Source organism: Budorcas taxicolor, chromosome 14, assembly GCF_023091745.1.
Source record: "Budorcas taxicolor isolate Tak-1 chromosome 14, Takin1.1, whole genome shotgun sequence".
Taxonomy (NCBI): Eukaryota; Metazoa; Chordata; class Mammalia; order Artiodactyla; family Bovidae; genus Budorcas; species Budorcas taxicolor.
The window spans coordinates 39,688,217-39,715,526 of NC_068923.1; the positions used below are offsets into that span (position 1 = coordinate 39,688,217).

General features: G+C 46.5%; 1 protein-coding gene across 1 annotated transcript in view; it reads left to right on the top strand.

Moving 5' to 3' along the window:
* Positions 1-27,310, top strand: part of CHD7 (chromodomain helicase DNA binding protein 7) — a 191,666-nt gene that overhangs the window by 39,443 nt on the left and 124,913 nt on the right. The window contains exon 2 of the mRNA XM_052652070.1: positions 22,744-24,599. Within this exon, the coding sequence (XP_052508030.1) occupies positions 22,920-24,599 (1,680 nt within the window). The 5' untranslated portion in view covers positions 22,744-22,919. The remainder of the gene's footprint in view (positions 1-22,743; positions 24,600-27,310) is intronic.

Consider the following 27,310-nt stretch of genomic DNA (forward strand, 5'->3'; position numbering starts at 1 on the left):
CTCTTTTGTCAAGGACGTCTGGTTCTTTTGGCAATTGTAGCATCGGAAACTACTGAGTTTCTAGTTCTCCACAGGGAAGTCTTGCTTTCCATGGCCAGGTATTGTATTTGAAAGGTGTTTTTGTTTTGCCATGTTTAAAATGTTTCATGGTATAAAAGTTTCAGGTGTGTATATGGTTACTGGTATGTTGCATTTTGAGCAGTGACTAGTGACGAGGGTCTTCATCATCAAGTTAGAGCTGTGGTTCTCAAATTTTGTGGTTTCACGCCCACTTTATACTCTTATTGAGAACCCCAAAGAGCTGCTGTTTACATAGGTTATATCTATTGATAGTTACTGTATTTGAAATGAAAACTGCTTAAACATTTTATTTAGTTAATTTAAAATAACATTAAATCCATGGCATGTTAATATAAACAACATAATTTTTATGAAAAATAATTATTTCCCCAAACAGAAGTTTAGTGAGAATGAAGGGCTTTACTTTATATTTACTTAAAAATATTTTAAATTGAAGTATAGTTGCTGTACAGTATTATATAAGTCACAGGTGTACAATATAGTGATTCACAATTTTTAGATTATTCTCCATTTATAGTTATTATAAAATGTTGGCTATATTCCCTATGTTGCATATTATATTCTCTATAAAAAATCCTTTATTTTAAATTGAAGTATATAGTTTTGCTTTACATCTTATTAGTGTGTTAGCTTCAAGTGTATAGCGCAGGAATTGTTTATACATATATAGAGAGAAGGAAATGGCAACCCACTCTGGTCTTCTTGCCTGGGAAATCCCATGGACACAGAAGCCTGGTGGGCTACAGTTCATGGGATCAGAAAAGAGTCGGACATGACTTGGCGACAAGACAACACCAACACACATATATATTTCTTCAGGTTTTCTTTCTTTATAGGTTATTAGAAAATGTTGCGTGTAGTTCCCTGTGCTAGGCAGTAAGTCCTTGTTGATTATCTGTTTTGTATACAGTAGTGTGATATGTTAATCACAACTTCCTAATTTATCCCTTCCCCCAAGCTGTAAGTTTGTTTCTCTGTTTTCTGTTTTGTTTTTTTTTTTTTGATTCCACATATAACTGATATCATATGATATTTATCTTTCTCTGTCTGGCTTACTGCACTTAGAATGATCATTTCTAGGTTCATCCACGTTTCTGCAAATGGCATTATTTCCTTTTTTATGGCTCAGTGTACAATATATCCTTGTAGCTTATTTTATACCTAATGGTTTACACCTCTTAGTCCCCTGCCTGTATGTTGCCCCTACCCCGATTACTTTATATTTTTGTAAGTCTCTTTTAATGTCTGGTTCAAGACAAGACAGAGTCTGATAGCTGCTGTACATTCCATCTGTTGTAATACACTGTTTTGGTTGAAGAACATGAAGAAAATCTGGTATGCAGATTTGTAATTGAAAAGGGAGGAATATTTGAATAGCCTTTTCAGATAATTTGATACTACACTAAAACCAAAAGGAGTAGTTTCTTAAAGGTTAGTTGCAGTGTGGACTCTGAAATCGTATGAGTGAAATTTTTGTTTCTGGTTTCATTAAAATTCGTTGGTGTGTTTTGTGCTTTGAATGGGCCTTTTATCTATGCATGGTTTTGTAACATCATGTGTCGGTAATTTGGAAAATATTGGTTCAGTGAATTACACAAATCTTTCATATGTCAATGCATTTTATTAGACAGTATTTAAAAAAAATCACATTTGTTAATATCAGCACCTATTTAATCAGAGAAGTCTTTTAAGTTCTGGGAGGCTGTCTAGTTCATCATGGTAGATAGAGATTTTCCAAAATTCTGGCTTTTGCTTTGGAAGCTCAGATTTTATCACTGGCAACAGAACTGTCAATTGTTTTCCTTGAAGTGACAGACTTATTTTGTTCACTTTTGAGAAGAACGCCTGCCAAATGCCTGAATAGCTATAGTTTGTCAGTTTCCTTTCCACTCCAAGTCAAAATGCTGCTCTTTGGAAAAAATCTTGCAACTTGGTTGTACGACCTCTTTCCGTATCTGCCCTGAATTGGATGTTTTCTTTATTTTCTCGGCCATCCGGGAAGCTTGGGTGGTTCTGGGCATGCACCACCCTCTGGAGGGGCGCAGGGGTTCAGGAGCGGTGGTGCGGAGAGCAGGTGTCTGTGCGTGTATAAAGGGCTGCCCAGAAGCATTCTGGAGAAGCAAGTATACGCTGCTGGTTAAAAGAAAAAAATCCTCCTAACACAGTTGACTCAATACACCAGACATTATGCAAATGAATGTTGTTTCCTTCAGCACAGTGACCTTGGAGAGAGAACGCTGCGGTCAGTGATAACAGGACAGCCAGGACGTTGAGAAGCCGCCTTATTTGGAGTTGCTGCAAGTTATGAGTAGTGCTCATGCCACAGGTCGTGTCTGGATGTCCTGTTTTAAAACCAGATTGCTTCCCCCGCTTGTTAACATTGGCCCAATGGTGTTATAAATACTGCTTGTCTAGTCTGAGAATGGGGGGCTCGCTCTTCTGCCCTGTGGGGTATTCATTGCAACAGCACCAGACTCAGTCTAGGGGTCTGAGCACTAGGCCGAGTCTTCCTTCTGACCTCAGCTAGCTGGGTGACCTTGAACAAAGCAGGTGCCTCCTCACCGCTGCTGTGTAGGGTCAAGCAAGCGGACTAGGGCTCCAGTCTTTCAGTGCTCCCATTTTGGGTTTCCCAGGTTCTGGAGACGTGAAAGCAAGATTTCCAGCCCCCTTCCCTCTCTGGGAAAGCGGCCTGTGGGGGGCTCGTCTGCAGCCCTCCTGTCCCTTCCCGCCAGCCCCGTGTCTGCCCCCTAAAAGTTGCAGGTTAAGGTGGGTGTCTGTGCTGGGGGGGACAGCCGGTGTCAGTGTCCATCCACCACATGCCAGGCAGTCTGTGAAGAGCCGCTTGCGGCAGGTAAATGAGATCATGTCTAAGCAGCCCTTTGACGGCAGTGAGGGCATGGTGCCGGTCATGTTCTCCTGGAGGGGGAAGCTGAGGTCCAGAGAGCTGCTTTAAGTTACCGGGGCAGAGAGAGTGTCGGGGGCCGGATGAAGCTGGTTTCCCCCCAATTTCTTGATGCTGCTTTTCTGCTCCCCACCTTGGCCCCGACATTTCTTCCTTCATTCCTCTGTGACTATTTCTCTCGGCTTTTCTAATGTGTAGAGAGATTCACGATTGGGCATCGTTCATCTTTGATGAGAGGTGGTAATTTTATAAATGACCTTTAAGTTTGAGAATAGTCAGTAGAAGTTAAAGATGGTAAATGTTTATGTGAACCCATTGTTGTTCAGTTGCTAAGTTGTGTCTCTTTGTGACCCCATAAACTGCAGTGCATCAGGCTTCCCTGTCCTATACTGTCTCTAGGAGTTTGCTCAGACTCATGTGCATTGAGTCATTGATGCCATCTAGCCATCTCATCTTCTATTGGCACCATCTTCTCCTGCCCTCGATCTTTCTCACCATCAGGGTCTTTTCCAGTGAAGCAGCTCTTCACATCAGGTGGCCAAAGTATTGGTGCCTCAACTTTAGCAGAAGTCTTTCCAATGAACATTCAGGGTTGATTTCCTTTAGGATTGACTGGTTTGATTTCCTTGCAGTCCAAGGGATTCTTAAGAGTCTTCTCCAACATCACAGTTCGAAAGCATCAATTGTTCGGTGCTTAGCTTTCTTTATGGTCCAACTCTCACATCTGTACATGACTAGCTTGTGTTGAAATGGGGTCCACCCAGGGTGATTAGACACAGAAAACCGAGTATGAGCTTGGGGACGAGTCTTGTGTGGGGCTCTGAGGGCCGTGCCCGGGGTCTCCCAGCTCCTTGGGAGGGGTTGATCCATGCAGGGACCCATCAAGCAGAGACTCTATACTTGGGGAAATGTCTGGTCATCGTGGGTCATTAGGGAAGGAGATGCTCTAAAGAAATGTTCTGTGATCTCTTCTGTGTTACAAGAGTGGAAGCCGAGGTCAAGGATAGTTTGAAGTTGACATCTCATCTCCTGTGGCTTCTTGATGAGGGAGGCTTCCCATCTGCTTGGTCAGGGTATCAGAGGAAAGAATCCCAGGTTAGACCTCTGAGATAAATCCAAGTGGAGAATAAGCATTTTAATACAGTTTTTGTACAACGAAATGTGTTATTGGCTAAGTCACCTTCATGGCATCCCTGAAGAAGACATTTGACAGTAATCTGCCTTGTTACTGGAAAAAGCGGTTCAAGAAGTTACGTTACGTCATATTGGTTTGTTCAGCAGATGAAAGGGAAATACAATATTCCAGCACCTGGTTCATAGGTCAGAGCTCTCTGGGGCCTCGAAGTTGTGTTCTGGGCTCTTAGGTTAGTAATTCAGTGGGAAGGCTGCAGTTGTGTGGGTAGTTGTGTCTGGTGGTGGTGCTCAGCAGGCAGAGTGCACCTCCGGTCCTGTGGAGAAGAGGAAGTGTGAGGTATCCTTCTTCTAGAAAATTCACTTCCAGTGGCTGTGGGGGCTCCTCACATTAGGAAAGATCCCAGGGGTTGTCCGGGGTTGTTCTCCTGGAGGTGGTGCCGGCTGGTGCCCTGCGCCCCTGCTCCCTTTCTCCAGGTGGGCTGAGGCCGAGGGATTGCCTGTGATGCCCCTGCATGGCATGACGAGCGAGCGTGTTCTGAGAAATGGTGGTTTCCTAATCCAGTTCCGTGTAAATCGGTGCTGGCTTACCTTTGGGGAGCAGTTGCTTTAGGATTACTAGTTGCTGCTGCTAAGTCGCTTCAGTTGTGTCCGACTCTGTGCGACCCCATAGACAGCAGCCCACCAGGCTCCCCCGTCCCTGGGATTCTCTAGGCAAGAACACTGGAGTGGGTTGCCATTTCCTTTTCCAATGCATGAAAGTGAAAAGTGAAAGTGAAGTCACTGAATCGTGTCCAACTCTCAGTGACCCCATGGACTGCAGCCTACCAGGCTCCTCTGTCCATGGGATTTTCCAGGCAAGAGTACTGGAGTGGGGTGCCATTGCCTTCTCCGATTACTAGTGAGTCCAGACAATTTCACATTGAGAACTGAAGCTTCACTGAATTATTTACATAGTATATATGTGTTTGATTTATCTTTGTCATCACTTTTTATCAATTATCTGTGCTTCTTGGAATTTTGATTATTTTTCTCCCATTAAAAGTGTGAGTTTCAGAAGAGGACTGCTATACTTTTAAGTATAGCTAAGTCTAAGCATAGACATGAGTCTCATGGCAAAGCTACCTAGGTTAGCGTCTTCTAATGGAGGGCCCCCTTTCCACCCTGCCCCCACAGGTGAGAAACCGGAGCAGAGAGGCTGAGTAACTGGGTCAAGGTTACTCAGCCTGGTCAACATACTCTGTGTATCTAAAATTTCTCATGTGCGTAATGTATCGTCTGCCAGATGCAGTGCCAGGCGCTTTACATATACACTCCAGTCTTGATGAATTAGAGTCAGTGGTCTCATCTGTGCTTTACAGATGAGAAAAGGAAGCTCGAGAACAGGATGTCATTTCACAGCTGGCTTCAGACCTTGGGTTCACAGTGCCCTCTGACCCTGACCCTTGGTTCTGTCAATTCTTGGGGTTTTCTGTGGTTCCATACAGATTTTAGGGTTGTTTGTTTCTTTGAAAAATGCCATTGGAATTTTGAGAAGGACTGTGTATTTATAGATTGCTTTGGGCAAACTGGACAGTTTAACAGTATTTTTTTTTTTTCTTTTGAGCTTTCTATTTTGTATTGGGGTATACCTGATAATAGAATCAGCTATTCAATTATAGCTGAATTGAAGAAGAATTGATGCTTTTGAACTGTGGTGTTGGAGAAGACACTTGAGAGTCCCTTGGAGATCAGCTCCCAAGGAGATCAAACCAATCAATCCTAAAGGAAATCAGTCCTGAATATTCATTGGAAGGACTGATGCTGAAGCTGATACTCCAATAATTTGGCCATCTGATGTGAAGAACTGACTCACTGGAAAAGACCCTGACGTTGGGAAAGATTGAGGACAGGAGAAGGGGTGACAGAGGATGAGATGGTTGGATGCCATCACTGACTCAAGGACATGAGTTTGAGCATGCTCTGGGAGTTGGTGATGGACAGGGAAGCCTGGCGTGCTGCAGTCCATGGGGTCTCAAAGAGTCGGAGATGACTGAGGACTGAACTGAAGAGCTGATTAACAATGTTGTGATGTCTCAGGTGAACAGTGAAGGGACTCAGCCATACATATACATGTATCCATTTTCCCCAAACTCTCCTCCTGTCCAGGCTGCCATATGACATTGAGCAGAGTTCCCTGAGCTGTACAGTAGGTCCTTTTGGTTATCTGCTTTATTTTTTAACTGTTTATTTGTACTGGGGGATAGCCAGTCAACAATGTTGTGATAGTTTCAGGTGAACAGCAGAGGATCTCAGCTGTACATCTGATCCATGAGCACAGATCGGCTTCCCATTTATTGTGTCTTCTTCAATTTCTTTTTTCACAACCACTGCCTGCCTCTGAACTCAAGCCAGTTGAGGCCACGGGGATGAGACCACGTTCTCTCGTTTACTTCTCAGCCTCTACACCCTCCCCTTACTGTCCTGGTGGAGGAGGCAGGTCTTGTCTCCGGTGCTCTGGATCCCGCCCTAGCATCTCCCCTTCCGTGTGCTTCTCCTTAGACCCTTTACTCTCCATGCCGCCTCCTGTTAGCATTTGTGTTTTACTGAGCAGCAGGCACTGTTCTACGTGCTTTGCAAATATTCATGTACTTAATTCTAAGATCCCGCCATCACATAAATACCCTTATTATTCCTCTTTCATACTGAGGCACAGAGACGCTAAGGGTTCCCTGACCTGTGATGGAACACAGCACCATTTTTCTCACACGAGGGAGACAGATTCTCATCCTTGATCCGTCCACTTCCACAACTGCCTGGCTTGGTTTCCTGCTTCTCAGTCCACAGCTGGGAGCCTCTGCACTGGTTCCCTCCTCCCGTCATTGCTGTGACTGAGCGCTTGAGCTTCTGCCTCCACTATTTCGTAGGAACACTCTTAACAGTGACTAACCTCCTACTGGTAGAGTCTGGTGGCCACTTCTTTCTCTGCAGCATTTGAACTTTGTCATCACTTCCTCCTTGCAGCTTTTTCAGGATGTCTGCTTCCATCTCACTAGCTGGCTCTTCTCTCTGCCCCTTCGGTGTTGCTGTCCTGCAGGGTTTTGCCATGGGTCTTTTCTCTGGTTCTTTTAGAATATTTCTGGCCATTCTTGCTGGGGAATCTCATCTGCTCCTAGACTTTGCCTTTCTTCTGTCTGTCAGTGACTTGAGTTGTTGTATCCTCAGCTCTGCTTTCTCTCTGGGGTGCTCTTCGCTCTCATATTTATTGAGTTGCTAACTGGGCAGCTCCTGATGGACTTTCTCCACCTGCCCCCACCCTATACAAAATTCTCTTTCTCTTCTGTCCCCTACATGTCAGTGCACGGTATTACCATTTGCTCAGGTACCCAGGTCAGAGCTGACCTCCCAGACTCTTGTTCATCCTCCAGCATCCAGTCAGAAGCCAGGTCAGCTGGCTGATGGGTAGTCCTATCTCAGATAGCTCCATCTCCTTCTTTTCTGTAGCAGCAACTCTTACCTCAGTTCTGTAAGAGCCTTCGAACTGGTCCTCTTGGCCCTAGTCCCACCTTCCCAATATGTGATCTGTATTTTAGTAAGTTTTTTTTTTCTTTCTTTAAAATGTACATTTTTCTGAATGGGTAAAGAAGATGTGATGTATGCGCGCGTGCACACACATGCAGAGCAGAATGTTGTTCAGCTGTAAAAAAGAATTGGAATAATGCCATTTGCAGTAACATGGATGGGCCTAGAGTTTATCATATACTAAGTGAAGTATGTCAGAGAAAGACAAATATTTTATCATGTACATGTGGAATCTAAAAAATAATACACACAAATCTATCTATAAAGTAGAAACAGACTCACAGGCACAGGAAGGAAACAGACTTATAGTTACCAAAGGGGAAAGGAAGTGGAGGAACGATAAATTAGGATTTCGGAATTAATAGACACACACTGCTGTATGTAAAATAAGCAAAAACTGTACCTCCTGTATGGAGCTTCTCTGGTGGCTCAGATGGTAAAGAATCTGCCTGCAATGAAGGAGACTTGGGTTCAGTCCCTGGATTAGGAAGATCCCTGGAGAAGGGAATGGCTACCCATGCCAGTATTCTTGCCTGGAGAATCCCATGAACAGAGGACCCTGGTGGACTATAGTCCATGGGGTCTCAAAGAGCAGGACGTGATTGAGCAGTGCATACACACACACACACACACACACACACATTTATATAACTGAATCACTGCTGCATAACAAACTAACACGGTATTATACATTATACTTCAATTTTAAAAATGTGCATCTTTCTAAACAGCATTGCTTAAAACGTTAGACTGACTTCTCCACAAGTTCAGAATGCATTGTATTCAGAATGCCCTTCATAATCTGGCCTCTACTTGAGCCACGTCGAGGTACTTGCAGACACCTTCATGTGTGTGTTCTCTTCCCTGAGCCTCGGGCATGGACCCTCCGGGCCTCTCTGCCTCCCTCTTGCCAGACCCTTCACTTGTCATCCTCCCATTTGCCCTTTAGGTCTCAGCCTCAGTTCCTGTCACTTTTCTGGCATGATGACAAGTCCCCCGAGCTCTGTGTTTGCTGTGCCCAGTTTCAGGTAGCTCCCCATGTGGTTGCTGAGCAGTTGAATGTGACTGGGGTGACAGAGGAGCTGGATTTTAAATTTTATGTAATTTTAGTTTAAATTTAAACAGGTACATGGGGCTTCTGGCTTCTGTACTGGAAACACAGGGACCATTACGAGGGGCAGCTGAATGGTACTTGATCTTCTTGCTCATCTCCACCAAAACACCTCTCCAGCAACAGCACAATTGCTGATAGTCTTGGAGGAGTTGGAAGAAATTCACAGAAAGCAGGCTCAAGAATCCAAAGTATTTGTATGAGCACACAAGAATATTATAATGCAGCAAAATAATTTTATGAAAAGTGATTTTTCCAGTACCAGTTATTTTTAGCATGTTCACAGGGTTACTTTAAAAAGAAATACTTATTTATTTGGCTGTGCTGGGTCTTCCTTGAAGCATGCAACCTCTTAGTTGAGGCATGTGGGCTCTAATTCCCTGACCAGGGATCAAACCGAGGCCCCCTGCCCTGGGAGCACAGAGTCTTAGCCACTGGACCATCAGGGAAGTCCCCATGGTTACTTTTTAAATATTAGATTTACATCTGAAATTCTTAAATAGAAGCTGCAGACCAAAGAGGCCAGGTGAAATAAATAATCATAATTTCTTTCAAACATTTTGTTTTGGGGTGCCAGGTAACATTATAGTTTTTAATGGTACTCGATACTGGATTGTTAGCATTTATCGATGGAACTTAAAATGGGTGAGAAGGCAGTGTGTCAGGAACTTTGGACCTTTGGAGAAGTTTCACCTACGAAAAGCACTAAACAGCAGTTAATGCACTGCTGTCTTGGGCGCACTGCGCGCAGGTAGCACCTAAAGCGGGGGGAAGAAGCTGCCGGGTCCCCTGGACTCTGTTGATGGGAAACACAGCAGATTACGTTGCTCTGGGAGTGCCAGCCTGAAGGCTGGAGCAGGTCCTCACAGAGGGATTTGTACAGCTAGACAGTCATCAGCAGCTTGTGGTTCTCCTTTTAAATGGCGCAGCATCCATGGAGAGACGGAAGGGGTGCTCTCATTCCCCGCCCCAGCCCAAGCGTCTCGGCTCCCTTGTGTGAACAGAACCTTAGGAGGCAGTACTGCGCGGTGACCTCTCTCTGTAAAGTTTGTGGGGAGGAGGAGGTGTTGGGAATATACTGGGATGCTACACATAACAGCTAATTCCTTAAACACTTTGGGGGCACCTGGTGTGGCATTGGGGGTGTCAAATGACAGATGTAAAATGCAGAGTCCTTTCTGAGGCACTCACTTCTGTGGGCATGCTGGGCATATTTATAGTCAAGAGGGCAACAGTTAGATGTTTTATGATGAAAGAAACACTGAAATGCAGTTTGTATTCATGAGTTAACCTTTCAGCAGGACACTGTTTATTCAGAGAAAAATAGGGAAAAGCAGAAAGAATTCTTCTAATGATAAAGTGGCAGCATTTAAATTCATTTCACAAAAAAAGAGGTAAAATATAAAAAAAGAGCTAAATGATTCTGGTAGGTTAAAAACTTAACTACCAAGTTGATAGGCAACGCATAAAAATTAATTGGATATTGATGATCTAAGCAGTTTATCGTTAGTGAAGATTTTCTCCTTTACCGTGGTCAGGGAAACCCTTCGTCTTCACCATTTCAGGACGAAACATCCTTGGCAGCTGAATGTGCAGCGTGCTTGACAAGTGACCAGACCGGAGCCCCGAGGGCTTGTGAGGGTAGTTCTGACGTAGAAGCATGAGGTGTGTGGTCTGTCAGAACGTGTTCTGCTCTTTCTAGGTGTGCGGTACAGTCTGCAAAGTACAGGGTAGGCGGTTTTCAATTTAATGGGGCACTTGGGTTTACATTCAGAATCTAGAAGGCTGTTTCAGAAAATCTGCCGTCTTTTTTTGTCGTAGCCGCTGATCTTTAAAGACACTGAATTCTCGGTGGTAGCATAGTTTAAAACGTTTCTTTATTATTCTTCAGAATTATTTTATAGGAAAAATTGTGAAGATTTTCAAACCATCTCTGAGAAATGGGCATGAAGTAGAGAATTTGGTATGTTTAGAGGCCTCCTAGACATGGGGCAGAAACCTGAACAGTGCAGGGTGGGTGTCATGAAATGTAATTACTCAGATTTTCTCATTGGGATCATCATTTTATTAGCAACTGATGTCGAGGAATTAAGCTCATGAAAGCCATACAGATAGGTGGATGCCTCAGTAGACTCTTTTTAAAGCAGGGTAGGTGTCTGGTCGTTTTTGTATTCTTTGATTAAACCAAGTACAAAATTCAATTATAAGGCGTCATCGGTAGCCTTAAATTATCTCGATTGTCCTCATTATGTGAAACGAATGTCACACTTGGTTGTAGCTCATCTTCCCTCTTTGCCTTTTCTTACCGTCTACTTGCTGATTTGAAGTGAACTTAATATTGATCTGTGATTGAAGTGGACACAGTGTTGAAATTTGTAACTACATAATGGGGTCCCCTTTCAAACTGAAATGTTAAGTTTACCTGCAGGTTAGAATGAGGTTCTCTTGTGAGGATCTTGTACACTGAGGTAGTGAAAGTGTGAAAGTGAAAGACTACTCAGGTAGTCACTCAGTCGTGTCTCTTTGCGACCCTATGGACTGTGGCATGCAGGGCTCCTCTATCCATGCGATTCTCCAGGCAAGAATCCTGGATGTGGGTGGCCATTCCCTTCTCCAGGGGATCTTCTCAACCCGAGGATTGAACCTGGGTCTCCTTCATTGCAGGCAAATAATCTTGACCATTGAGCCACCAGGGAAGCTCAGGTAAGAAGTACTTAAAGCTAGAATTGGCTGATTGATTTTTTTGGGGGGGAAATAGTGAGGAAGATCTTTACAGGTGGCTCTCAATGACACTGAGGAGTTTGGTGATACAGTCAGACAAAAGGAATGTGCTATGAGCATATTGTAATCTTTTTGTAAACACATATAAGGTGTGAATTAATTTACTAAGAATAATATAAAAAGTATTTCATAAAGTGAGTTTTCCCCATGGTACACAGCTCATTGGGGAAAAGGCTCAGAAGATTTCAGGGTAATGAGGAGAAGGGTCAAGTTAGGGCTGAGCCTTTGCTCTGAGTGCGGGAAATACACACAGTTTATGGATAAAGCTTTAATTTTTTAATAAATGCAAATATGAGTGAAGACATTTAATTGGCTAGAAGAGGTATTAGCTTTATTTAGCTGCACGCAGTGGATAGTTTAAACAGCAGTTGTGTGTGTTAGTCGCTCAGTCGTGTCCGCCTCTTTGTGACCCCGTGGGGTGTTCCCCGCCAGTCTCCTCCATCCATGTGATTCTCCAGGCAAGAATAATGGAGTGGGTTGCCATTTCCTTCTCCATCAGTTCAGTTCACTTGCTCAGTCGTGTCCAACTCTTTGCAAGCCCATAAATCGCAGCACGCCAGGCCTCCCTGTCCATCACCATCTCCCGGAGTTCACTCAGACTCAACGTCCATCCAGTCCGTGATGCCATCCAGCCATCTCATCCTCTGTCATCCCCTTCTCCTCCTGCCCCCAGTCCCTCCCAGCCTCAGAGTCTTTTCCAATGAGTCAACTCTTCACATGAGGTAGCCAAAGTACTGGAGTTTCAGCTTTAGCATCATTCCTTCCAAAGAAATCCCAGGGCTGATCTCCTTCAGAATGGACTGGTTGGATCTCCTTGCAGTTCAAGGGACTCTCAAGAGTCTTCTCCAACACCACAGTTCAAAAGCATCAATTCTTTGGCGCTCAGCCTTCTTCACAGTCCAACTCTCACATCCATACATAAACAATAGTTATTTTATTGTGGGCTCCAAAATCACTGCAGATGGTGACTGCAGCCATGAAATTAAAAGACGCTTACTCCTTGGAAGAAAAGTTATGACCAACCTACATAGCATATTCAAAAGCAGAGACATTACTTTGCCGACTAAGGTCCGTCTTGTCAAGGCTATGGTTTTCCCTGTGGTCATGTATGGATGTGAGAGTTGGACTGTGAAGAAGGCTGAGTGCGGGGAGGGCGGGATGGGGGGAGCCCTCTGGTTCAAAAGCCAATAAACAGGCTACGTTGGTGGAAAGGAAAGATTGCTTTATTTCAGATGCCATCACTGGGAGGGGGAGTGGTGGACGTTGTCCGAAGGCCTACTCCCGCCCTGACAAGCAGGGCATGAGAGCTTTTATAGACATAATGGGGTGGGGGGCTCCATGCAGAAATAGTACCGTCATCTCTAACCATCTTTGATTGGTCGTGAGTTGTTTGACTAGCATCATCTTGGTTGTTTTAGGTTCAGGTAATTTTCAGTTCCAGTATTGCACTTGTTTCCATTTTTTTTTGCCGTCAGTTCTCGGAATTGTGGCAGCTCGTGTCCTGGGTACAGTCTGCTCATCATGTAGTTAACTTCTCCACCTGACACTTTAGTTTCTACAAGACAACTCACAGGATATGGCTCAGAATATTATCTATAGCCCTTGAGAAAGAACTAAAGGTCCTTGATTATACTTAATGCCTATATTATTATTATTTAGTCCTTAGACAGGTTTTGTTGTTGTTGTTTCCACATTTTTCTGATTAAACTTATTCTTTGACTAAAGTTTTTCACAGGCAGAAGGCATGCAGAGGACATGGTTGGGGGGCAAGGACTATATGGCGCTGCTCCGTTTCAATTTGGCATCTTAGGACACCCTCCAGGTTACCCTGAGACCTCTGCCCTTGGTGTCCTGTGACAGTTGGCCTGGCTGTGTTGTTGTTTAGTTGCTCAATTGTATCCGACTCTTTGTGATTCCATGTCTGTGGGATTTCTCAGGCAAGAATACTGGAGTGTGTTGCCACTTCCTTCTCCAGGAGATCTTCCCAACCCAGGGATCGAACATTCTTTACCCTCTGAGCCACCAGGAAGCCTGGCCTGGCTCTGAGCTCAGGTTGATGGATAAGGCTCCCTTCTCATCACATGTGCTCTGTTCTCACAGGAAAATAGAGAAGTTATTTTCAGCTGCGGTATTGCTGAAGACTTTTTTTTTTCCCTTTTCCTTGAAGGAAAAGAACGCTGGAGGTGTGTGTCAGAGGAGGTTGTTTAACCACACTCTGCCTGCCTGCCTTTCAACCAGGCTGAACTGGGGTACAGTTTTAAACTCTCTGAAACAGGATCCCCCTTACAGCTTCCAGAACCTTTTAAAATGCAGAAGCATGCAGGGAATTGCAGTTAGTCAGTTAGTTAATCAGTGGCAACTGCAGTAAGTATACAAGAAGCGAGGTTCTTCCAAGAGCAGTTGACGTGCACTGTCCTTTCAGCCTCTCAGCATGTTGCCCTTGGCGTCCTCTTGTGACTCAGGGTCTCTCTACAGGGGCAACCCTGGATCAGGTGGTCCCGGGAGCTCCTTCCTTCCTTCCTTCTCTCCTATTCTCACTCCTTGTAGGCTTGGCCCCACCCAGATGTTTGTGTTTGTGTGTGCACACCTGTACATGCCAAGTCAGTAGCTTGAAATAGGTCTAGAGTAAGTGGGGAAATACATTTTCAAATGCTTTTTTTTTTTAAAGTGGGTTAATAAGCACATGGCATCATTATCTTTGTACACCAGTCAAATTTTGTCTAAACTATCTCAGGTTCTTTTACAGTATTCAGCAAGACACACTAAGCAGTCGCCACATTTCATAAAATTTGTGTTACTCTTCCCTTAGTCTGCCCCACGCACATCCTTGCAAAGTGAGTTGAAGTACATTTCTGAAGTTGACCTTTTCCCCATCCCAAATAAATCACACACAGAATTTCCATTTTCTTATTTCTGGACCTGGTTTCTCTTGTTTTCCCCTTTGTCTACAATACAATTAAGGCAGTGTTAAAAAGATAAGGGATGGACGGCACACTTCTTTTGCGTGTCTGCCTGTGTGGACATGGGGCGTGCAGCTCTGTGTTTGAGCACTGTCCTCACCCCTTGTCTGCGTATATGTTGCTTATTTGCAGTGTTACTGGATCGTGAACCGTCTGTCGTGGCACACTCTGCGCTGCACGCGGGACGATCACACTGAGTGTGTTCTGGTGTCTGCAGTGAGACAAGCCATTCAGCTGTCTTCTCAGTGGCCTTGGTCTTGGAAGGGATTAATTTCAGGGAATGATGTTTCAGTGTTGAATCACAGGTAGTAAAGGTTGCTCTCTAAAGGACATTGATTCTTGTGCTTTAGTGCGCAGCTTACGTATAGGATGCTATGCATCTTTTGACCAATTTAGGAAAGAAAAAAGTGCTGAGACCGGGCACTTAGTATAAACTGTGAGATGAGTGCTATTTAATTACTTGCCTTGAAAGAAAATTTATTAGCCCCAGGACTCTCATATAGAAAAAAACCCACCTTTATCTGAAAGGCAGCTCAGAATGTCCAGACTCCTCAAAGTTATGTAGAAATAACTGAAGTATTTCTGCAAGAAACCTATGAAATAGGGTGTTATGTAACATAGAATTAGATATTAATGTTAACTGCACTTTTTCTTTGTCTTGCAAAAATGACTGTCAAGAAGGTGGATGGATGTATCTTGAAAATTAAACCACTTTTGGATGTCCACTGTTTGTAAACCCCTACAGATTAAGACTTGTCACTAAGGGTTGTTCCTAGTCCTTTGGGTGAGGTCAGTCTTATTTCTTTGTGTGTCATGAATGGCAGGACATGCTTCCCTTAAATGTAAGATGGCATGTCTTTGTTTTACTTGCGTGGTAATTCTTTGAGACCTGTTACCTGTTGTTGAGGGCTTCCCAGGTGGCTCAGTGGTAAAGAATCCATCTGCCAATGCAGGAGATGCAGGTTCCATCAGCACGGTTGGGAAGATCCTCTGGAGAAGGAAGTAGCAACCCACTCCAGTATTCTTGCCTGGAGAATCCCATGGACAGAGGAGCCTGGCTACAGTCCACGGGGTAGCCAAAGAGTCAGACATGATTTAGTGACTAAACAACAACAACCTGTTGTTTGTGGTTCCTTCTTATGTTAATCGAGGAGAATCACAGCTGTAGCTCAAGAGGCACTCAGGGTCTGTGAACCAGACTTACCAAATTTCCACAAGTGCAGGAATCACCCGGGTTCCTTGTTAATAACATGCAGACACTGGTGCAGGAGGTCAGAGTGGGCTCAGGATTCCACATGTCTCACCCGCTCCCAGAGGGTGCCGGTGGTCCCAGCATCCTGCTACAATGGCAAGGCTGCAGTCTGCAGGGAGAGAAACCAGAGCAAGGTGTGCTTCATGCTTTTGGAGCTCCTGCCCCAGTCGGGTGGGAGTTCTAGGGAGGGCTTTGGACTCAGCCTGCAGAGGGAGGGCTGAAGGGCAGGACACTTCCCAGGTAGGTGGTCCCAGCCGGGGGGTGAGGAGGCAGGTGTGGAGGTGAGGCAGGTGTGAGGAAGTGGCCAGTAAAGTAAAACACAGTACTGGCAGTGCTTTGATGGACCCAGCCTGGGTGCTGGTGAAGGTTTCAGGGGCGGAGGAAAGGGAACTGGGGAGCAGAGGACGGGGAGGCCAGTGGCGTCTGATCACAGAGTGCCATGCAATCTGCTGGAGCCTTTGGGTTCCATCCCGGGAGCTGGGGAACTGCTTTAAGGATTTTAACCAGGACGAGAGAGGACTCATGGCGTGGCCTCGAAGATCCTTCAGTCAGGCACGTGAGCGTGTTGAGACCCGACTCCAGAGAACCCTCAGCCTTTAAAGTTTTATCCTTCACCAAACCACCATGCCTGATTACATCAGAGACAGCGTGAACCAGAGGAGGCAGTAGACTGCAGTGTTTGAGAGGAGCATCCCCAGGCTGGATGGGGATGGATGGGCAGGGTGTCCACGGGGCTTTATTAGAACAGCAGGCTGCCTGGAACAGGGGCCACGTCTGCTCATTCAGCTCTGTTACCCAGTGTCTATTAAATGCTTATGCAAAGTAGGTCCTCATTAGATAGTTTTTAAATGAATAAATGCTGGGAAGGATCGAGGGTGGTTTTCCATCATCTGGCTGGGTGGAAGAGGTGGGTGGAGGGAGCTGAGCCACACAACGAAAAATGTGTCTCTTCAGCTATTATCAGCAGCGTTGGAGGCTACCTAGTGATGTAAATGGATATAAACACAGCTCTTATTTCCTGTTTTTGGTTTTATTTTTCATGTGGTTCTTGGACTAACGTAGACTTCACATCCTTTTTCATTCTTTCTGCATCTCTTTCTTCCAATAAAATAGTTAATGAAAATAGTACACAAAGCCACTAGGAAAGGGAGTGGCCTAGATTTTTGGTTTTTAAAATTAATCTTGCAAATAGTTTATGTAAGCACAACTGTAAATGAAAAGGGCTTTGAAATTAATTATTCCCAAGTGTCTGAATTTTGTGTAGTCGAGTTATTAAGAAATAGAAATATATGTTGGTATATATTACAGAAAGGATAAATTTTATAGTTAAAAGTTAATTAGCATAGAATATGATGTATGGAAAGAACACTATACATTTCATCACAAGGGATAGGTATGGACCTTTGTAAGAACACTAATCTCTGAGCAGTAGAAAATATTTTTTCATCAAAGTGATTTGCTACTATTTAATATGGTCTTTGTCTAAGAACATTACCTCTAGGAAGAAAACTGTAGCATTGCCGTCCATAGAATTTTCTGCCCTGATAAAAACGTTCCATGTGTGCACTACAGCCACCAGCCATGCCGGCCTGTTGAGCACTTGAAAGGCAGCTTGTGCGACCGAGGAGCTGAATTTAGAATTTTCTTTAGTTTTTATTCATTTAAATAGCAACACATGGCCAGTGGCTGCCACGTAGTTCAGCACAGTCATGGCCTGGACACAGGAATGAGGGAGAAAATGTGGTCTCGCCATGGGGAAGGGGGCTCCAGGAACGGTATCCTTTGGTCCAGCCAGGAGGCCAACCTGGAGCTGACGGGCGGGGAGCTGATGCTGGTCACTTGGAGGTCTTCCTGTCGCTCCATCTGGGTCACTGTGTGTGGGCTCAATGCTTCCTCCCACATCAAGCGGCAGCCTGGGCAGGCCCCTGCTTTCCCCGGTGGTTGCTGGGGGCCCATAGCGGGGTGCAGGGATCATCGTCCACAGACCTGGTGATGGAGCTGGAAGGACCCTCTGTGAGGAGCAGCCCAGCCATTTGGGGCCTTTTTTCTCTGCATCCCTGCTGTCGGCCGGGGGTCCTTACCCCCTTTGGTGTGATCTGTGGCCTCGGTGGTCTGAGGTATCTCCCTGGCTATGCTGAGGGTGGGGAGGTGCCCTTTTTCCTGACACTCCACACTCCCTTGGATATGCTGGCACTTGCTCCCCCAAGTCCTGAGAACAGCAATCAAGTTATGTCGCAAACCTCAGGCTCCTGGGAGGTGGGGGAGAGAGATGCAGAGAGAAGGAAGCGCAACAAGCCACATTACACTAAGGTGGTCGCTGGCCTCTACAGGGCAGCTGCCTCTGACTTCACACTTGCCCCGTGGGTTGGATTCTTATGAAAAAATGGGTGGCACCTGGATGGCATTTGACTGCCACAGCCGGATACAGAGTGGTTGAGCTGCAGTGAGTATTTTGCCCGGGGAAATGAAAGGTGTTCTGTGTTCACCTTTCTCCTGTCTGGCTTTCCAGGTCACTGAGACACCAAATTAACACCTGACAACACAGGTGCCATCCTACTTGAACCAGAGCATGGCAGTGAATTGTTGTTTATGTAAGCTTTGGAAAGTCAGAGATTCCCTTCAAAATATTAATACGTATTTTCAGACAGCTTGTTTCTTTCATTCTGGTGTGTCGTACTCCTGCTTTTGCCCACCCCCCTTTTCTGGGTGCGGTTTACTTGCTTTTTGGAGTTGCTAGTTTGCATCCTACTTACTCCCCCAAATATTAACCAATAGCCTCAATATGGTGCTAGTATGGGCTTGCTTCCTAAACGTAACAGAGAGTATAAGTGAAAATTTTCTTGAAAGGAAACTCTTCTGTTTAGTGGTTTCAGCAGTTATTTTAGTGACCAATCTCTGAATAAATAGGACCCCGTCTAAGACCTTTAATCTTTTGCCCTCACTGGCGAGTTGACATTTCATCTGTACATTTCTCTTTGGTCTTTGGGAACTGTTTGTCGTTAAAATATTTTGTATCAGAGGTTTACTCTTCTTAGTCCATAGAAGTGTTCTTCATGTGTAAAATGAAGAGGGGCTTGGATTAGGAGGTCTGCAAAGCACTGGCCAGCTCTAAATTTTCATTGCTGGTTGCACAGCAAGCCTCTGGTCAGGTGTCCACGACTCCCTTAGCAGGGCTGTCTCCTTGTGCCTCTCTTCACCCCAAACACACCTCCAGATACCTCTGAAATCAGAAGATATTTGCTAGTAGGGTGCTGAGCAGAAAGATGTGATTGTGTCATTATAGGTGTCTGTACTGAAATTGTAAATAATATCAGACAGTTAAAGCACTTGTCATCATGAATTACCAAGAAATATTTTGTAAAATGGTATCCTAAATTTTATACCATAACCCATGAATCTTAATTTTTATTTAAAAAGTTTTAAATAAACTTTTAAACTAGAGATGAATGTAACCTCCAGGAGGACAAAAGGGAACTTGTTTTTTTTTTTTTAATTATTATTATTTGACAGCTTCAGGTCTTAGTTGCAGCGTGCAAGATCTTTTAGTTGTGGCGGGCAAACTGTTAGTTGCGGCAAGTGGTGTCTAGTTCCCCTGACCAGGGATCGAACCCTAGCCCCCAGCATTGGAGCACAGAGTCTTAGCCACTGGACCACCAAGGAAGTCCTGGAACTTTGTTTTTATTCACTGATACATCTCTGGCAATTGTGATCAGTGCCTGGATCACAGTAGGGACTCGATAAATCTGTTTCAAATACATAAACGTGATTTGAGATTTAACTTGATTTTCACTTAAAGCCAAATCAAATGTAAATACAATTCGATAATTTATTTCCGAAGTGATAATGATGAGAATTATTTGATAACACTGATAACTTAATATTTCTCTTTCTTGTTTTTAATAATCTATACCTGTGCCATCTTGTATGGTAGCCATTGCCCCCACGTGTACCTTTCTGATTTGAAATGTGGCTCTAGTAGGAATTAAGATATACTCTATGTGTGAAGTACATATTGGGTTTCAAGGACTCAGTACTGAAAATGTAAACCGTCTCATTCATATCAGTTACATGTTGAGGTGATCATATTTTGCATATGTTGGGATAAATAAAAGTTATTAAAATTAATTTCACTCTTTTGGGGGCTACTTTTTAAATGTGACTACTAGAAAATTCAAAATCACCTATGTGGCTTCGTTGGACAGTGCCAGTGTAGACACAGAAAACTTAGACCGTGAATGGAGACAAGGGCCAGCCCTCTGGAAAGGAAGATTATATGAATATCTTTGATAGGAACAAAATTAAGTGTTGCAGCTGTGACTTAGGAAAAGTGGGCATTCAAATGGTCTTGATCAAATTAAAAAAAAAAAGACCAAAATACATTAATTAGATTAGCTCAGATCAGAAATATGAAGTCCAGCTACCAGATGGATTCCTCACATAGTCACCAGCGGAGTGAGTCTAGAGGTCAGGAAAGGGGCAGGCTGGGTGGTGGCTGCCCCAGCAAGCGCAAGTGGTTACCAGCGGCAGACTGGAGCCGTAGTGTTTGGGCTCCTCTGCCTGGACTTCACCTTCCTGGGGTGCCCCGTAACTGCCGTTTTCCCTACTGCTGGGAGATGGCCCCTGGGTGGGAGGAGCAGGGAACTGGAGACCCAAGTGTTGGGTAGGATTACTCGCAGTGTGAGTTCTGTTTTGTCCTTTCCCTGGCCTGGAGGCAAGTTCTCTTTCCCTTTCTCCTTAGCCTTCTAAAGTGAATGCCAGCTCCCGGCTGCCTCTCCAGGCCGGCAGTGGTCGGAGTGCGGTGTCCTAGCTCATCCACTCCTCGGGACTCTTTCCGTAGAGTCTGGCTGAGAACCCCATATGGCCCTCCTGTGACACGTGGAGGGCCTGGGAGGATGAAGCCATTATCCTATAAAATAAGGCCATCTAGGACATGCAACTTAGATGCTACCTTCCTTAAGCTAATTTGAAAGGTTATTTTGGTAAGTGGTTAGTCTGCACGGCTGGTTTAAGCTATTATCAAGTCCATTCCTGTATTTATTTCCTTGAAAGCCGGAATGAACCTTGAATAAATGAAGACTGACTGCGTAGGCTTTTTAGGAGTAAATTCAATTTATAAATATTTGTTTCATTGGCACTGAAGATTTCGACTGCTCCTGAGTTTGAATTTTAAAGCAGCTGTGTAGTGAAGCAGCGTGTCTGTAAATAAAATGGCTTTCACGCTCACCTTATTTCCACCCGTCTGACTCCTGTTTTTGGAGAAAGTAGATCAGAAAATTCACGGCAGTTAGCGGCCAAGTGAAGAGACCTTTGGCTTCAGCTGACAGCTGTCGCCTGAGCACTGCCGACCCGGAGACCCTCTCAGGTGTTCTGTCTGTAGCTCTGACAGCAAGCAGGAATGCTGTTTACATTTTCTGTAGGCAAAGATCCCTCCCTTGTTGGGGGTGTGTTAGAATAGGACGAGTGGAATCTGAATTTTGATCTGTCTTGGGATGAGTTCTCAGCTGGTGCTGGAGGTGCTGGCCAGCCCTCCAGCCGGCCCCTTTCCCATGCTTATATGGATGGGTGTCAGTAGGATTTATGGCCGGGCCTGTTTATAACATCCCTTTTGAAATTCTTCAACAAGATACTGTTTTTTCAAGTTGGGCAGTATCACACAATGCTTCGTGTGCTTATGAAAGAGGGAAAAAAATGAGTTAAATTCCAAAGATGTTTAAGATTTTGGACATTTTTCCTATGTGAATTAGTTCTTTATTAGGCCTGTCAAGTTAATTAGCATTGAAAAAAAAACACTTTCCTGTTTTGATTGTGGAAACATTGTTTAAATCGGTTATTTTCATCTGATACAGAGTCCTTAGGAAGTGTTTGCATAAAGCACAGAGTGTTACTTAGTATCCACCACATGCTTAAACCTGGGATGCAGACGGGTGGGCTTGCTCCGCTTCCCCCTCCTGCTCTGGCCTGCCTGGTCCCAGAAGAGGTCAGGGCGAGGGAGAGGGCTGCAGAGACATTTTGAACTTTATTCTGTTAAAAGTTTCAGTTTTGAACGGTTTGGGTAAAGGTTTTCTGTCTCTACCAAAGAGAACAGTCATTGTCTAGAAACTGTCCGTCCAACTAGAGTTTATTCAAGCAGTCACACAGTGGTCCATTCCTAGAGCCCAGGGCTGGTGGGTGAACGATGAACCTGTGAGGGGACTTCCTCTGGTGGGGGTGAGTGGGGGATGCTGGAGAATGAAAGTCTTCCTTCCCGTCTCTCTCTGGCCTCGTCTGTTCCTGCCATCAGATTTAAGGAAGTAATGAGTGGTCACACCACTTGCAAGTGGGCCTTCCAGTATTTTTGCCGCCGCTGTCTCCTTCGACACCCCTGTTCCCATTTCCTTGTTGGTTGTATGTGGGCCGTAAATATCCAATTTGTACAAAATGACTGATTTTGGTATTTGTATAATCCTCTAGTCAATTTAACTAAGTTGAGCTTTTCACAGCCCTCGGTGCAGCGGCTGCTCATCTGATTACACCGCTCAGGGGAATAAGGTTAAGGGCGGGCTGTTGGTAACCGGAGCATTTCCAGGGCTTTAGTGCAGCAGATGGGCTGCTTGGCGATAGTCATGCATCTGCTGGCCTGCTGTGGCAGCTGCTGCTGCTTCATGTTGTGTTCTTTTGTTCTGTTCCATCCAAGAATGGAACGCGAGGAAGTGTAGTGAATGGATTAATTTAAGGTTAAGGTTAGTGTTTTGCTTGCTTTCTAAGTAACTGATCATAACAATGCTTCTGGTAGAAGCTAATGAGTTTCTCTTAAAGTGAACTAGATTTATAAAATATGGCTCAGTGAGGGGGCTAGATTAGTATTGTTGGTGGAGACCAAATTCAAACGCGTAAAATGCTGGCAGGTTTTTTTTTTTTTTTAAATCATTTGTCCCTAATTCTTTGTTTTCTTCCTTCCTCCCCACTACCTCCCGATCCCTTCCAGGACCTCGATCCAGACTTTGCCTGACACTGCAGGGTCCAAGAGAATTAAAGAAATATGGAGTGACATGAAGAAGATTAGTCAGGATTATAGGCTCTGAGGACAAGCCCTCAGTGAAGTGAAGCACAGACGAGCTCCCGCGCTCTGGTCTGGAGGAGCCAGCCGTGTGCTGGGAGAAGATGGCGGATCCAGGAATGATGAGTCTTTTTGGCGAGGACGGGAATATTTTCAATGAGGGCCTCGAAGGCCTGGGTGAATGTGGTTACCCTGAAAACCCCGTGAATCCCATGGGTCAGCAGATGCCTATAGATCAAGGCTTCGCCTCCCTGCAGCCTTCCCTCCACCATCCCTCCACCAACCAGAATCAAAGCAAGCTGACCCACTTCGATCACTATAACCAGTACGAGCCGCAGAAGATGCACCTGATGGACCAGCCCAACAGAATGCTGAGCAATGCCCCCGGGAACGGACTGGCGTCTCCTCACTCGCAGTACCACACCCCTCCCGTCCCCCAGGTCCCCCACGGAGGTGGTGGGGGCGGCGGCGGCGGCGGCCAGATGGGCGTCTACCCGGGCCTGCAGAACGAGAGGCACGGGGGCCAGTCCTTTGTGGACGGCGGCTCCATGTGGGGCCCCCGGGCCGTGCAGGTGCCCGAGCAGATCCGAGCCCCCTACCAGCCGCCGCCGCCGCCGCCGCCGCCTCCTCCTCCTCCGCAGCCCCAGCCGGCCCCATCAGGGCCCCCTGGGCAGGGCCACCCCCCGCACCTGCAGCAGCTAGGCGGTTACCTGGCGCGGGGGGACTTCTCCATGCCGCAACATGGCCAGCCGCAGCCGAGGATGGGCCAGTTTCCCCCAGGCCAGGAGGGCCTGAGTCAGGGAAACCCTTTCATCGCTGGCCCTGGGCCGGGCCACCTGTCGCACGGCCCCCCACAGAGCCCCGGGGTGGCCCCGAGCCTGCGCCACGCGGTGCAGCCCTTCCACCACCACCCTCCCACCGCTCTCCACGGGGACTCGGTGGCCCACAGCCCCCGGTTCTCCCCCAACCCCGCTCCGCAAGGGGCCGTGAGGCCGCAGACCCTCACCTTTAGTTCTCGGAGCCAGACAGTCCCCTCACCCACTATAAACAACTCAGGGCAGTACTCCCGCTATCCTTACAGCAACCTAAATCAGGGATTAGTTAACAGTACAGGGATGAACCAGAACCTAGGCCTTACCAATAGTGCTCCCCTGAACCAGTCCGTCCCGAGGTACCCCAGCGCGGTGGGATTCCCGCCCGGCAGCGCCCCAGGACTCCTGCACCAGCAGCCCGTCCACCCCAGCGGCTCACTGAACCAAATGAACGCGCAAACTATGCACCCTTCGCAGCCTCAGGGATCGTACGCCTCCCCGCCTCCCATGTCACCCCTGAAAGCGATGAGCAGCAGCGCGGCGGGCACGCCGCCCCCGCAGGTGCGGCCCGGCAGCGCCCCCATGGACGTGGGCGGCTACCCTAGCATGCCGCACCCGCAGCCCGCTCACCAGCCGCCCGGCGGCGCCCTGGGGCTCGGACCGAGGAGCTTGGGCCCGCGGAGCCTGCCGCCGGCGCGCCCGTTCCTGGGCATGTCCCCGGCCCCGCACCTGAGGCCCAACGGCTGCCCCGGTGTGAGCCTCGCCGACCCGCAGGCCGTCCAGGACCGCCTGCTCCCCGGCCAGCAGCACCCCGGGCCGCAGCCGGCCTTCCAGCAGCTGCCCAGCTGCCCTCCGCTGCAGCCCCACCCGGGCCTGCACCACCAGTCTTCACCCCCGCACCCGCACCACCAGCCTTGGGCGCAGCTCCACCCCTCGCCCCAGAGCACCCCGCAGAAAGTGCCTGTGCCTCAGGTAAGGGGGCGGGGCCTGCCGCCTCGCGGTGACGGTCTCGCGGTGATGCGCTGCTCTCGCGAGGTTTCCCATTATCTTTGGGGAACGCTGCTTCACTCCAGGTCCTTTGTTTTCTTGTAAGCTGCTCCAGAATCTCTCTTTTTTCCCTCTACTTGTTGTTGTTCAGTCGTATGTGACTGAACGTACGTAGCCCAGACGTATCCGACTCTCTGTGACCCCATGGATTGCTGCACATCAGGCTTCCCTATCCTTCACCATCTCCTGGAGTTTGCCCAAGTTCATGTTCGTTGCATCAGTGATGCCATCCAGCCGTCTCATTCTCTGACACTCTCTTCACCTGCTCTCAATCTTGCCCAACATTAGGGACTTTCCCAGTGAGTTGTCTGTTTGCGTCAGGTGACCAAAATATTGGAACATCAGCTTCAGCATCAGTCTTTACAGTGAATATTCAGGGTTGATTTCCCTTAAGATTGGCTGGTTTGATCTCCTTACTGTCCAAGGGACTTTCAGGAGTCTTCTCCAACACCAGTTTGAAGGCATAAATTCTTTGGCATTCTGCCTTTACTGGTCCAGCTCCCACAAGCGTATGTGACCACTGGGAAGACCATAGCCTTGACTATACGGACCTTTATCGGCAGAGTACTGGGTCTGCTTTTCAACATATTGTCTAGGTTTGTTATCGCTTTCCTGCCAAGAAATAATAGTTTTCTGATTTCATGGCAGCAGTCACCATCCTTCTGTTAGTTCCTAACTTACTCTCTCACTTAGTGGCTTGTGCATTTACCCACTTTTTCAAAAAAATAAAAAATAAATCTTGAATCCCCCTGCCCTAGGGCTTGTGCTGGAGCTAAGAGTGCATAGAAAAGCCAAACCCAGGTCCTGCTTGCAAGGAGCTCTGTTCTCATTGCCAGCGGGGAGGTGGATATTGGACCCAAGTGGTTTTCCCTTCTCTTTATTTTTCTATGCTGTTCTCTCTACCCCTCTCTCTGATTTAAAAATACACTGAGCCTTGGTTTCCAGCAATGTTTCATGTGTTTGTGGTAGTGCCTCCCACCTCTTTTAGGAAATCATTTTTATCAATTATTAAAATAATTTTTATCAATCGTATTTTCAGTTCAGTTCAGTTGCTCAGTCGTGTCCGACTCTTTGTGACCCCATGGATTGCAGCACGCCAGGCCTCCCTGTCATCACCAACTCTCAGAGTTTACCCAAACTCATGTCCATTGAGTTGGTGATGATTTAATTAAAAATTAAAAATCGTATTTTAATAAATATTAAATTTTATTTTATTGTTATTTTCCCTGCAACATGTGGTCTCCTGAACCAGCTGTTGAATGTTAGTGTGAACTTAACTGGCACCCTGCAGAAAATCATAGTAAACGACAATCCACAGAAACTGTTCAGTCTCTTAACAGATTTGGATACCTAGCACTGAAAGCAGAGGTCTTCCTTTTTATCAGCTGGGATTTCATCTTACAGAATTTATAAGCAGACAGATTTAGGTTTTAAGCTCTAGTACTCCCAAAGCCATCTTTCCATTATAAGTGTTGGTGTTTGTGCCCTGGGTCTAGGAAAAATAAATTAATGTCTGTACGTACAGAGTATTTGGAGTGCTGTTCAGAAATATGTATTGATCTTCCACTGTGATTGCAGCCCTGAGCATCGATGGCACAGTGTGATTTTAGAGCTGTAAGGCACAGTGCTCGTTCCTAACGAACTTGTAATCAGTTTGGGGAACCATGACCGATATGTGAAAGTATACATCAAAGGGAAAGACCATGCATGGTTATGTGACAGGTGTCCAGAGAGAGGCGGTGCCTATTGGTGAGGGTGCTTGGAACCTGGTCAGGACTTAGCCAGGGGTGTGAACTGAGGATGCATTGCAAGTACATCGGAGGGGGCATGGGCTGTTGAGTTCTCTGCCGGCAGGGCCTGGGCATAGAGGTCTATATTCTGCTGTAAAGAATTTGGGCTTCACCAGTGATAATGGACTAGACAGTGCCTGGGCTGGTGGGGGGACCTGGAGGTGAGCTGTGAGTCTGGAGCCCAGGCCTTGTGAGGACCGTGTGACCAAGGATTGGCGAATGGGAATGGGAGAGAATGAAGCTACATGCAAGTAAAAGGATGGGGTCTGGAAGCAGAGCCTTTTAGGGGGCATTGCGGGTGGAGAGGCATTAGATCAGAGAAGCTTCTGCCTTGGTGAGACTAGGGAAGTGAAGGTCAGGAAGTCTCTGGGGGACCGTAGGACACAGTGGGGGTTTGGGGAAGCTGTGCTTACAGGCCCGACACACTGGGGATTCTCAGGATGGGTCTTGAGGTCGGGGGGCCACAAGGGCCTCAGCCACCTGGCCTGTGCTCCCCTAGAGAGAGCCGCTTCCCATCCTGGAGCCTCACCTGCAGTGATGGGAATGGGCTCCCAAGACTGTGGACAGCATGGAGGGAGGGCAGGAGGGCTGTCCACCAGCTGCTGGGGCCTTGGCCCACCTGGGTGGCTCCTAGGGCAGAAAGGAGCTTGACTTAGTTTCCAGGGAGTAGTCCCTTCTTGTTCCCCCAAAGTTTCTTACTGAACATGGGATCATCTCAGAGCAGTGGCCCTTAGACACCTCCTGGTCCCAGCATCTTCTCTCCTCCCTGGAGGACAAGCACAGTGTAGGGGAGACTGTAATCCCATCCCTGGGTGGAAACTGCTGATCTCCTCTAGCTTTCCCTCA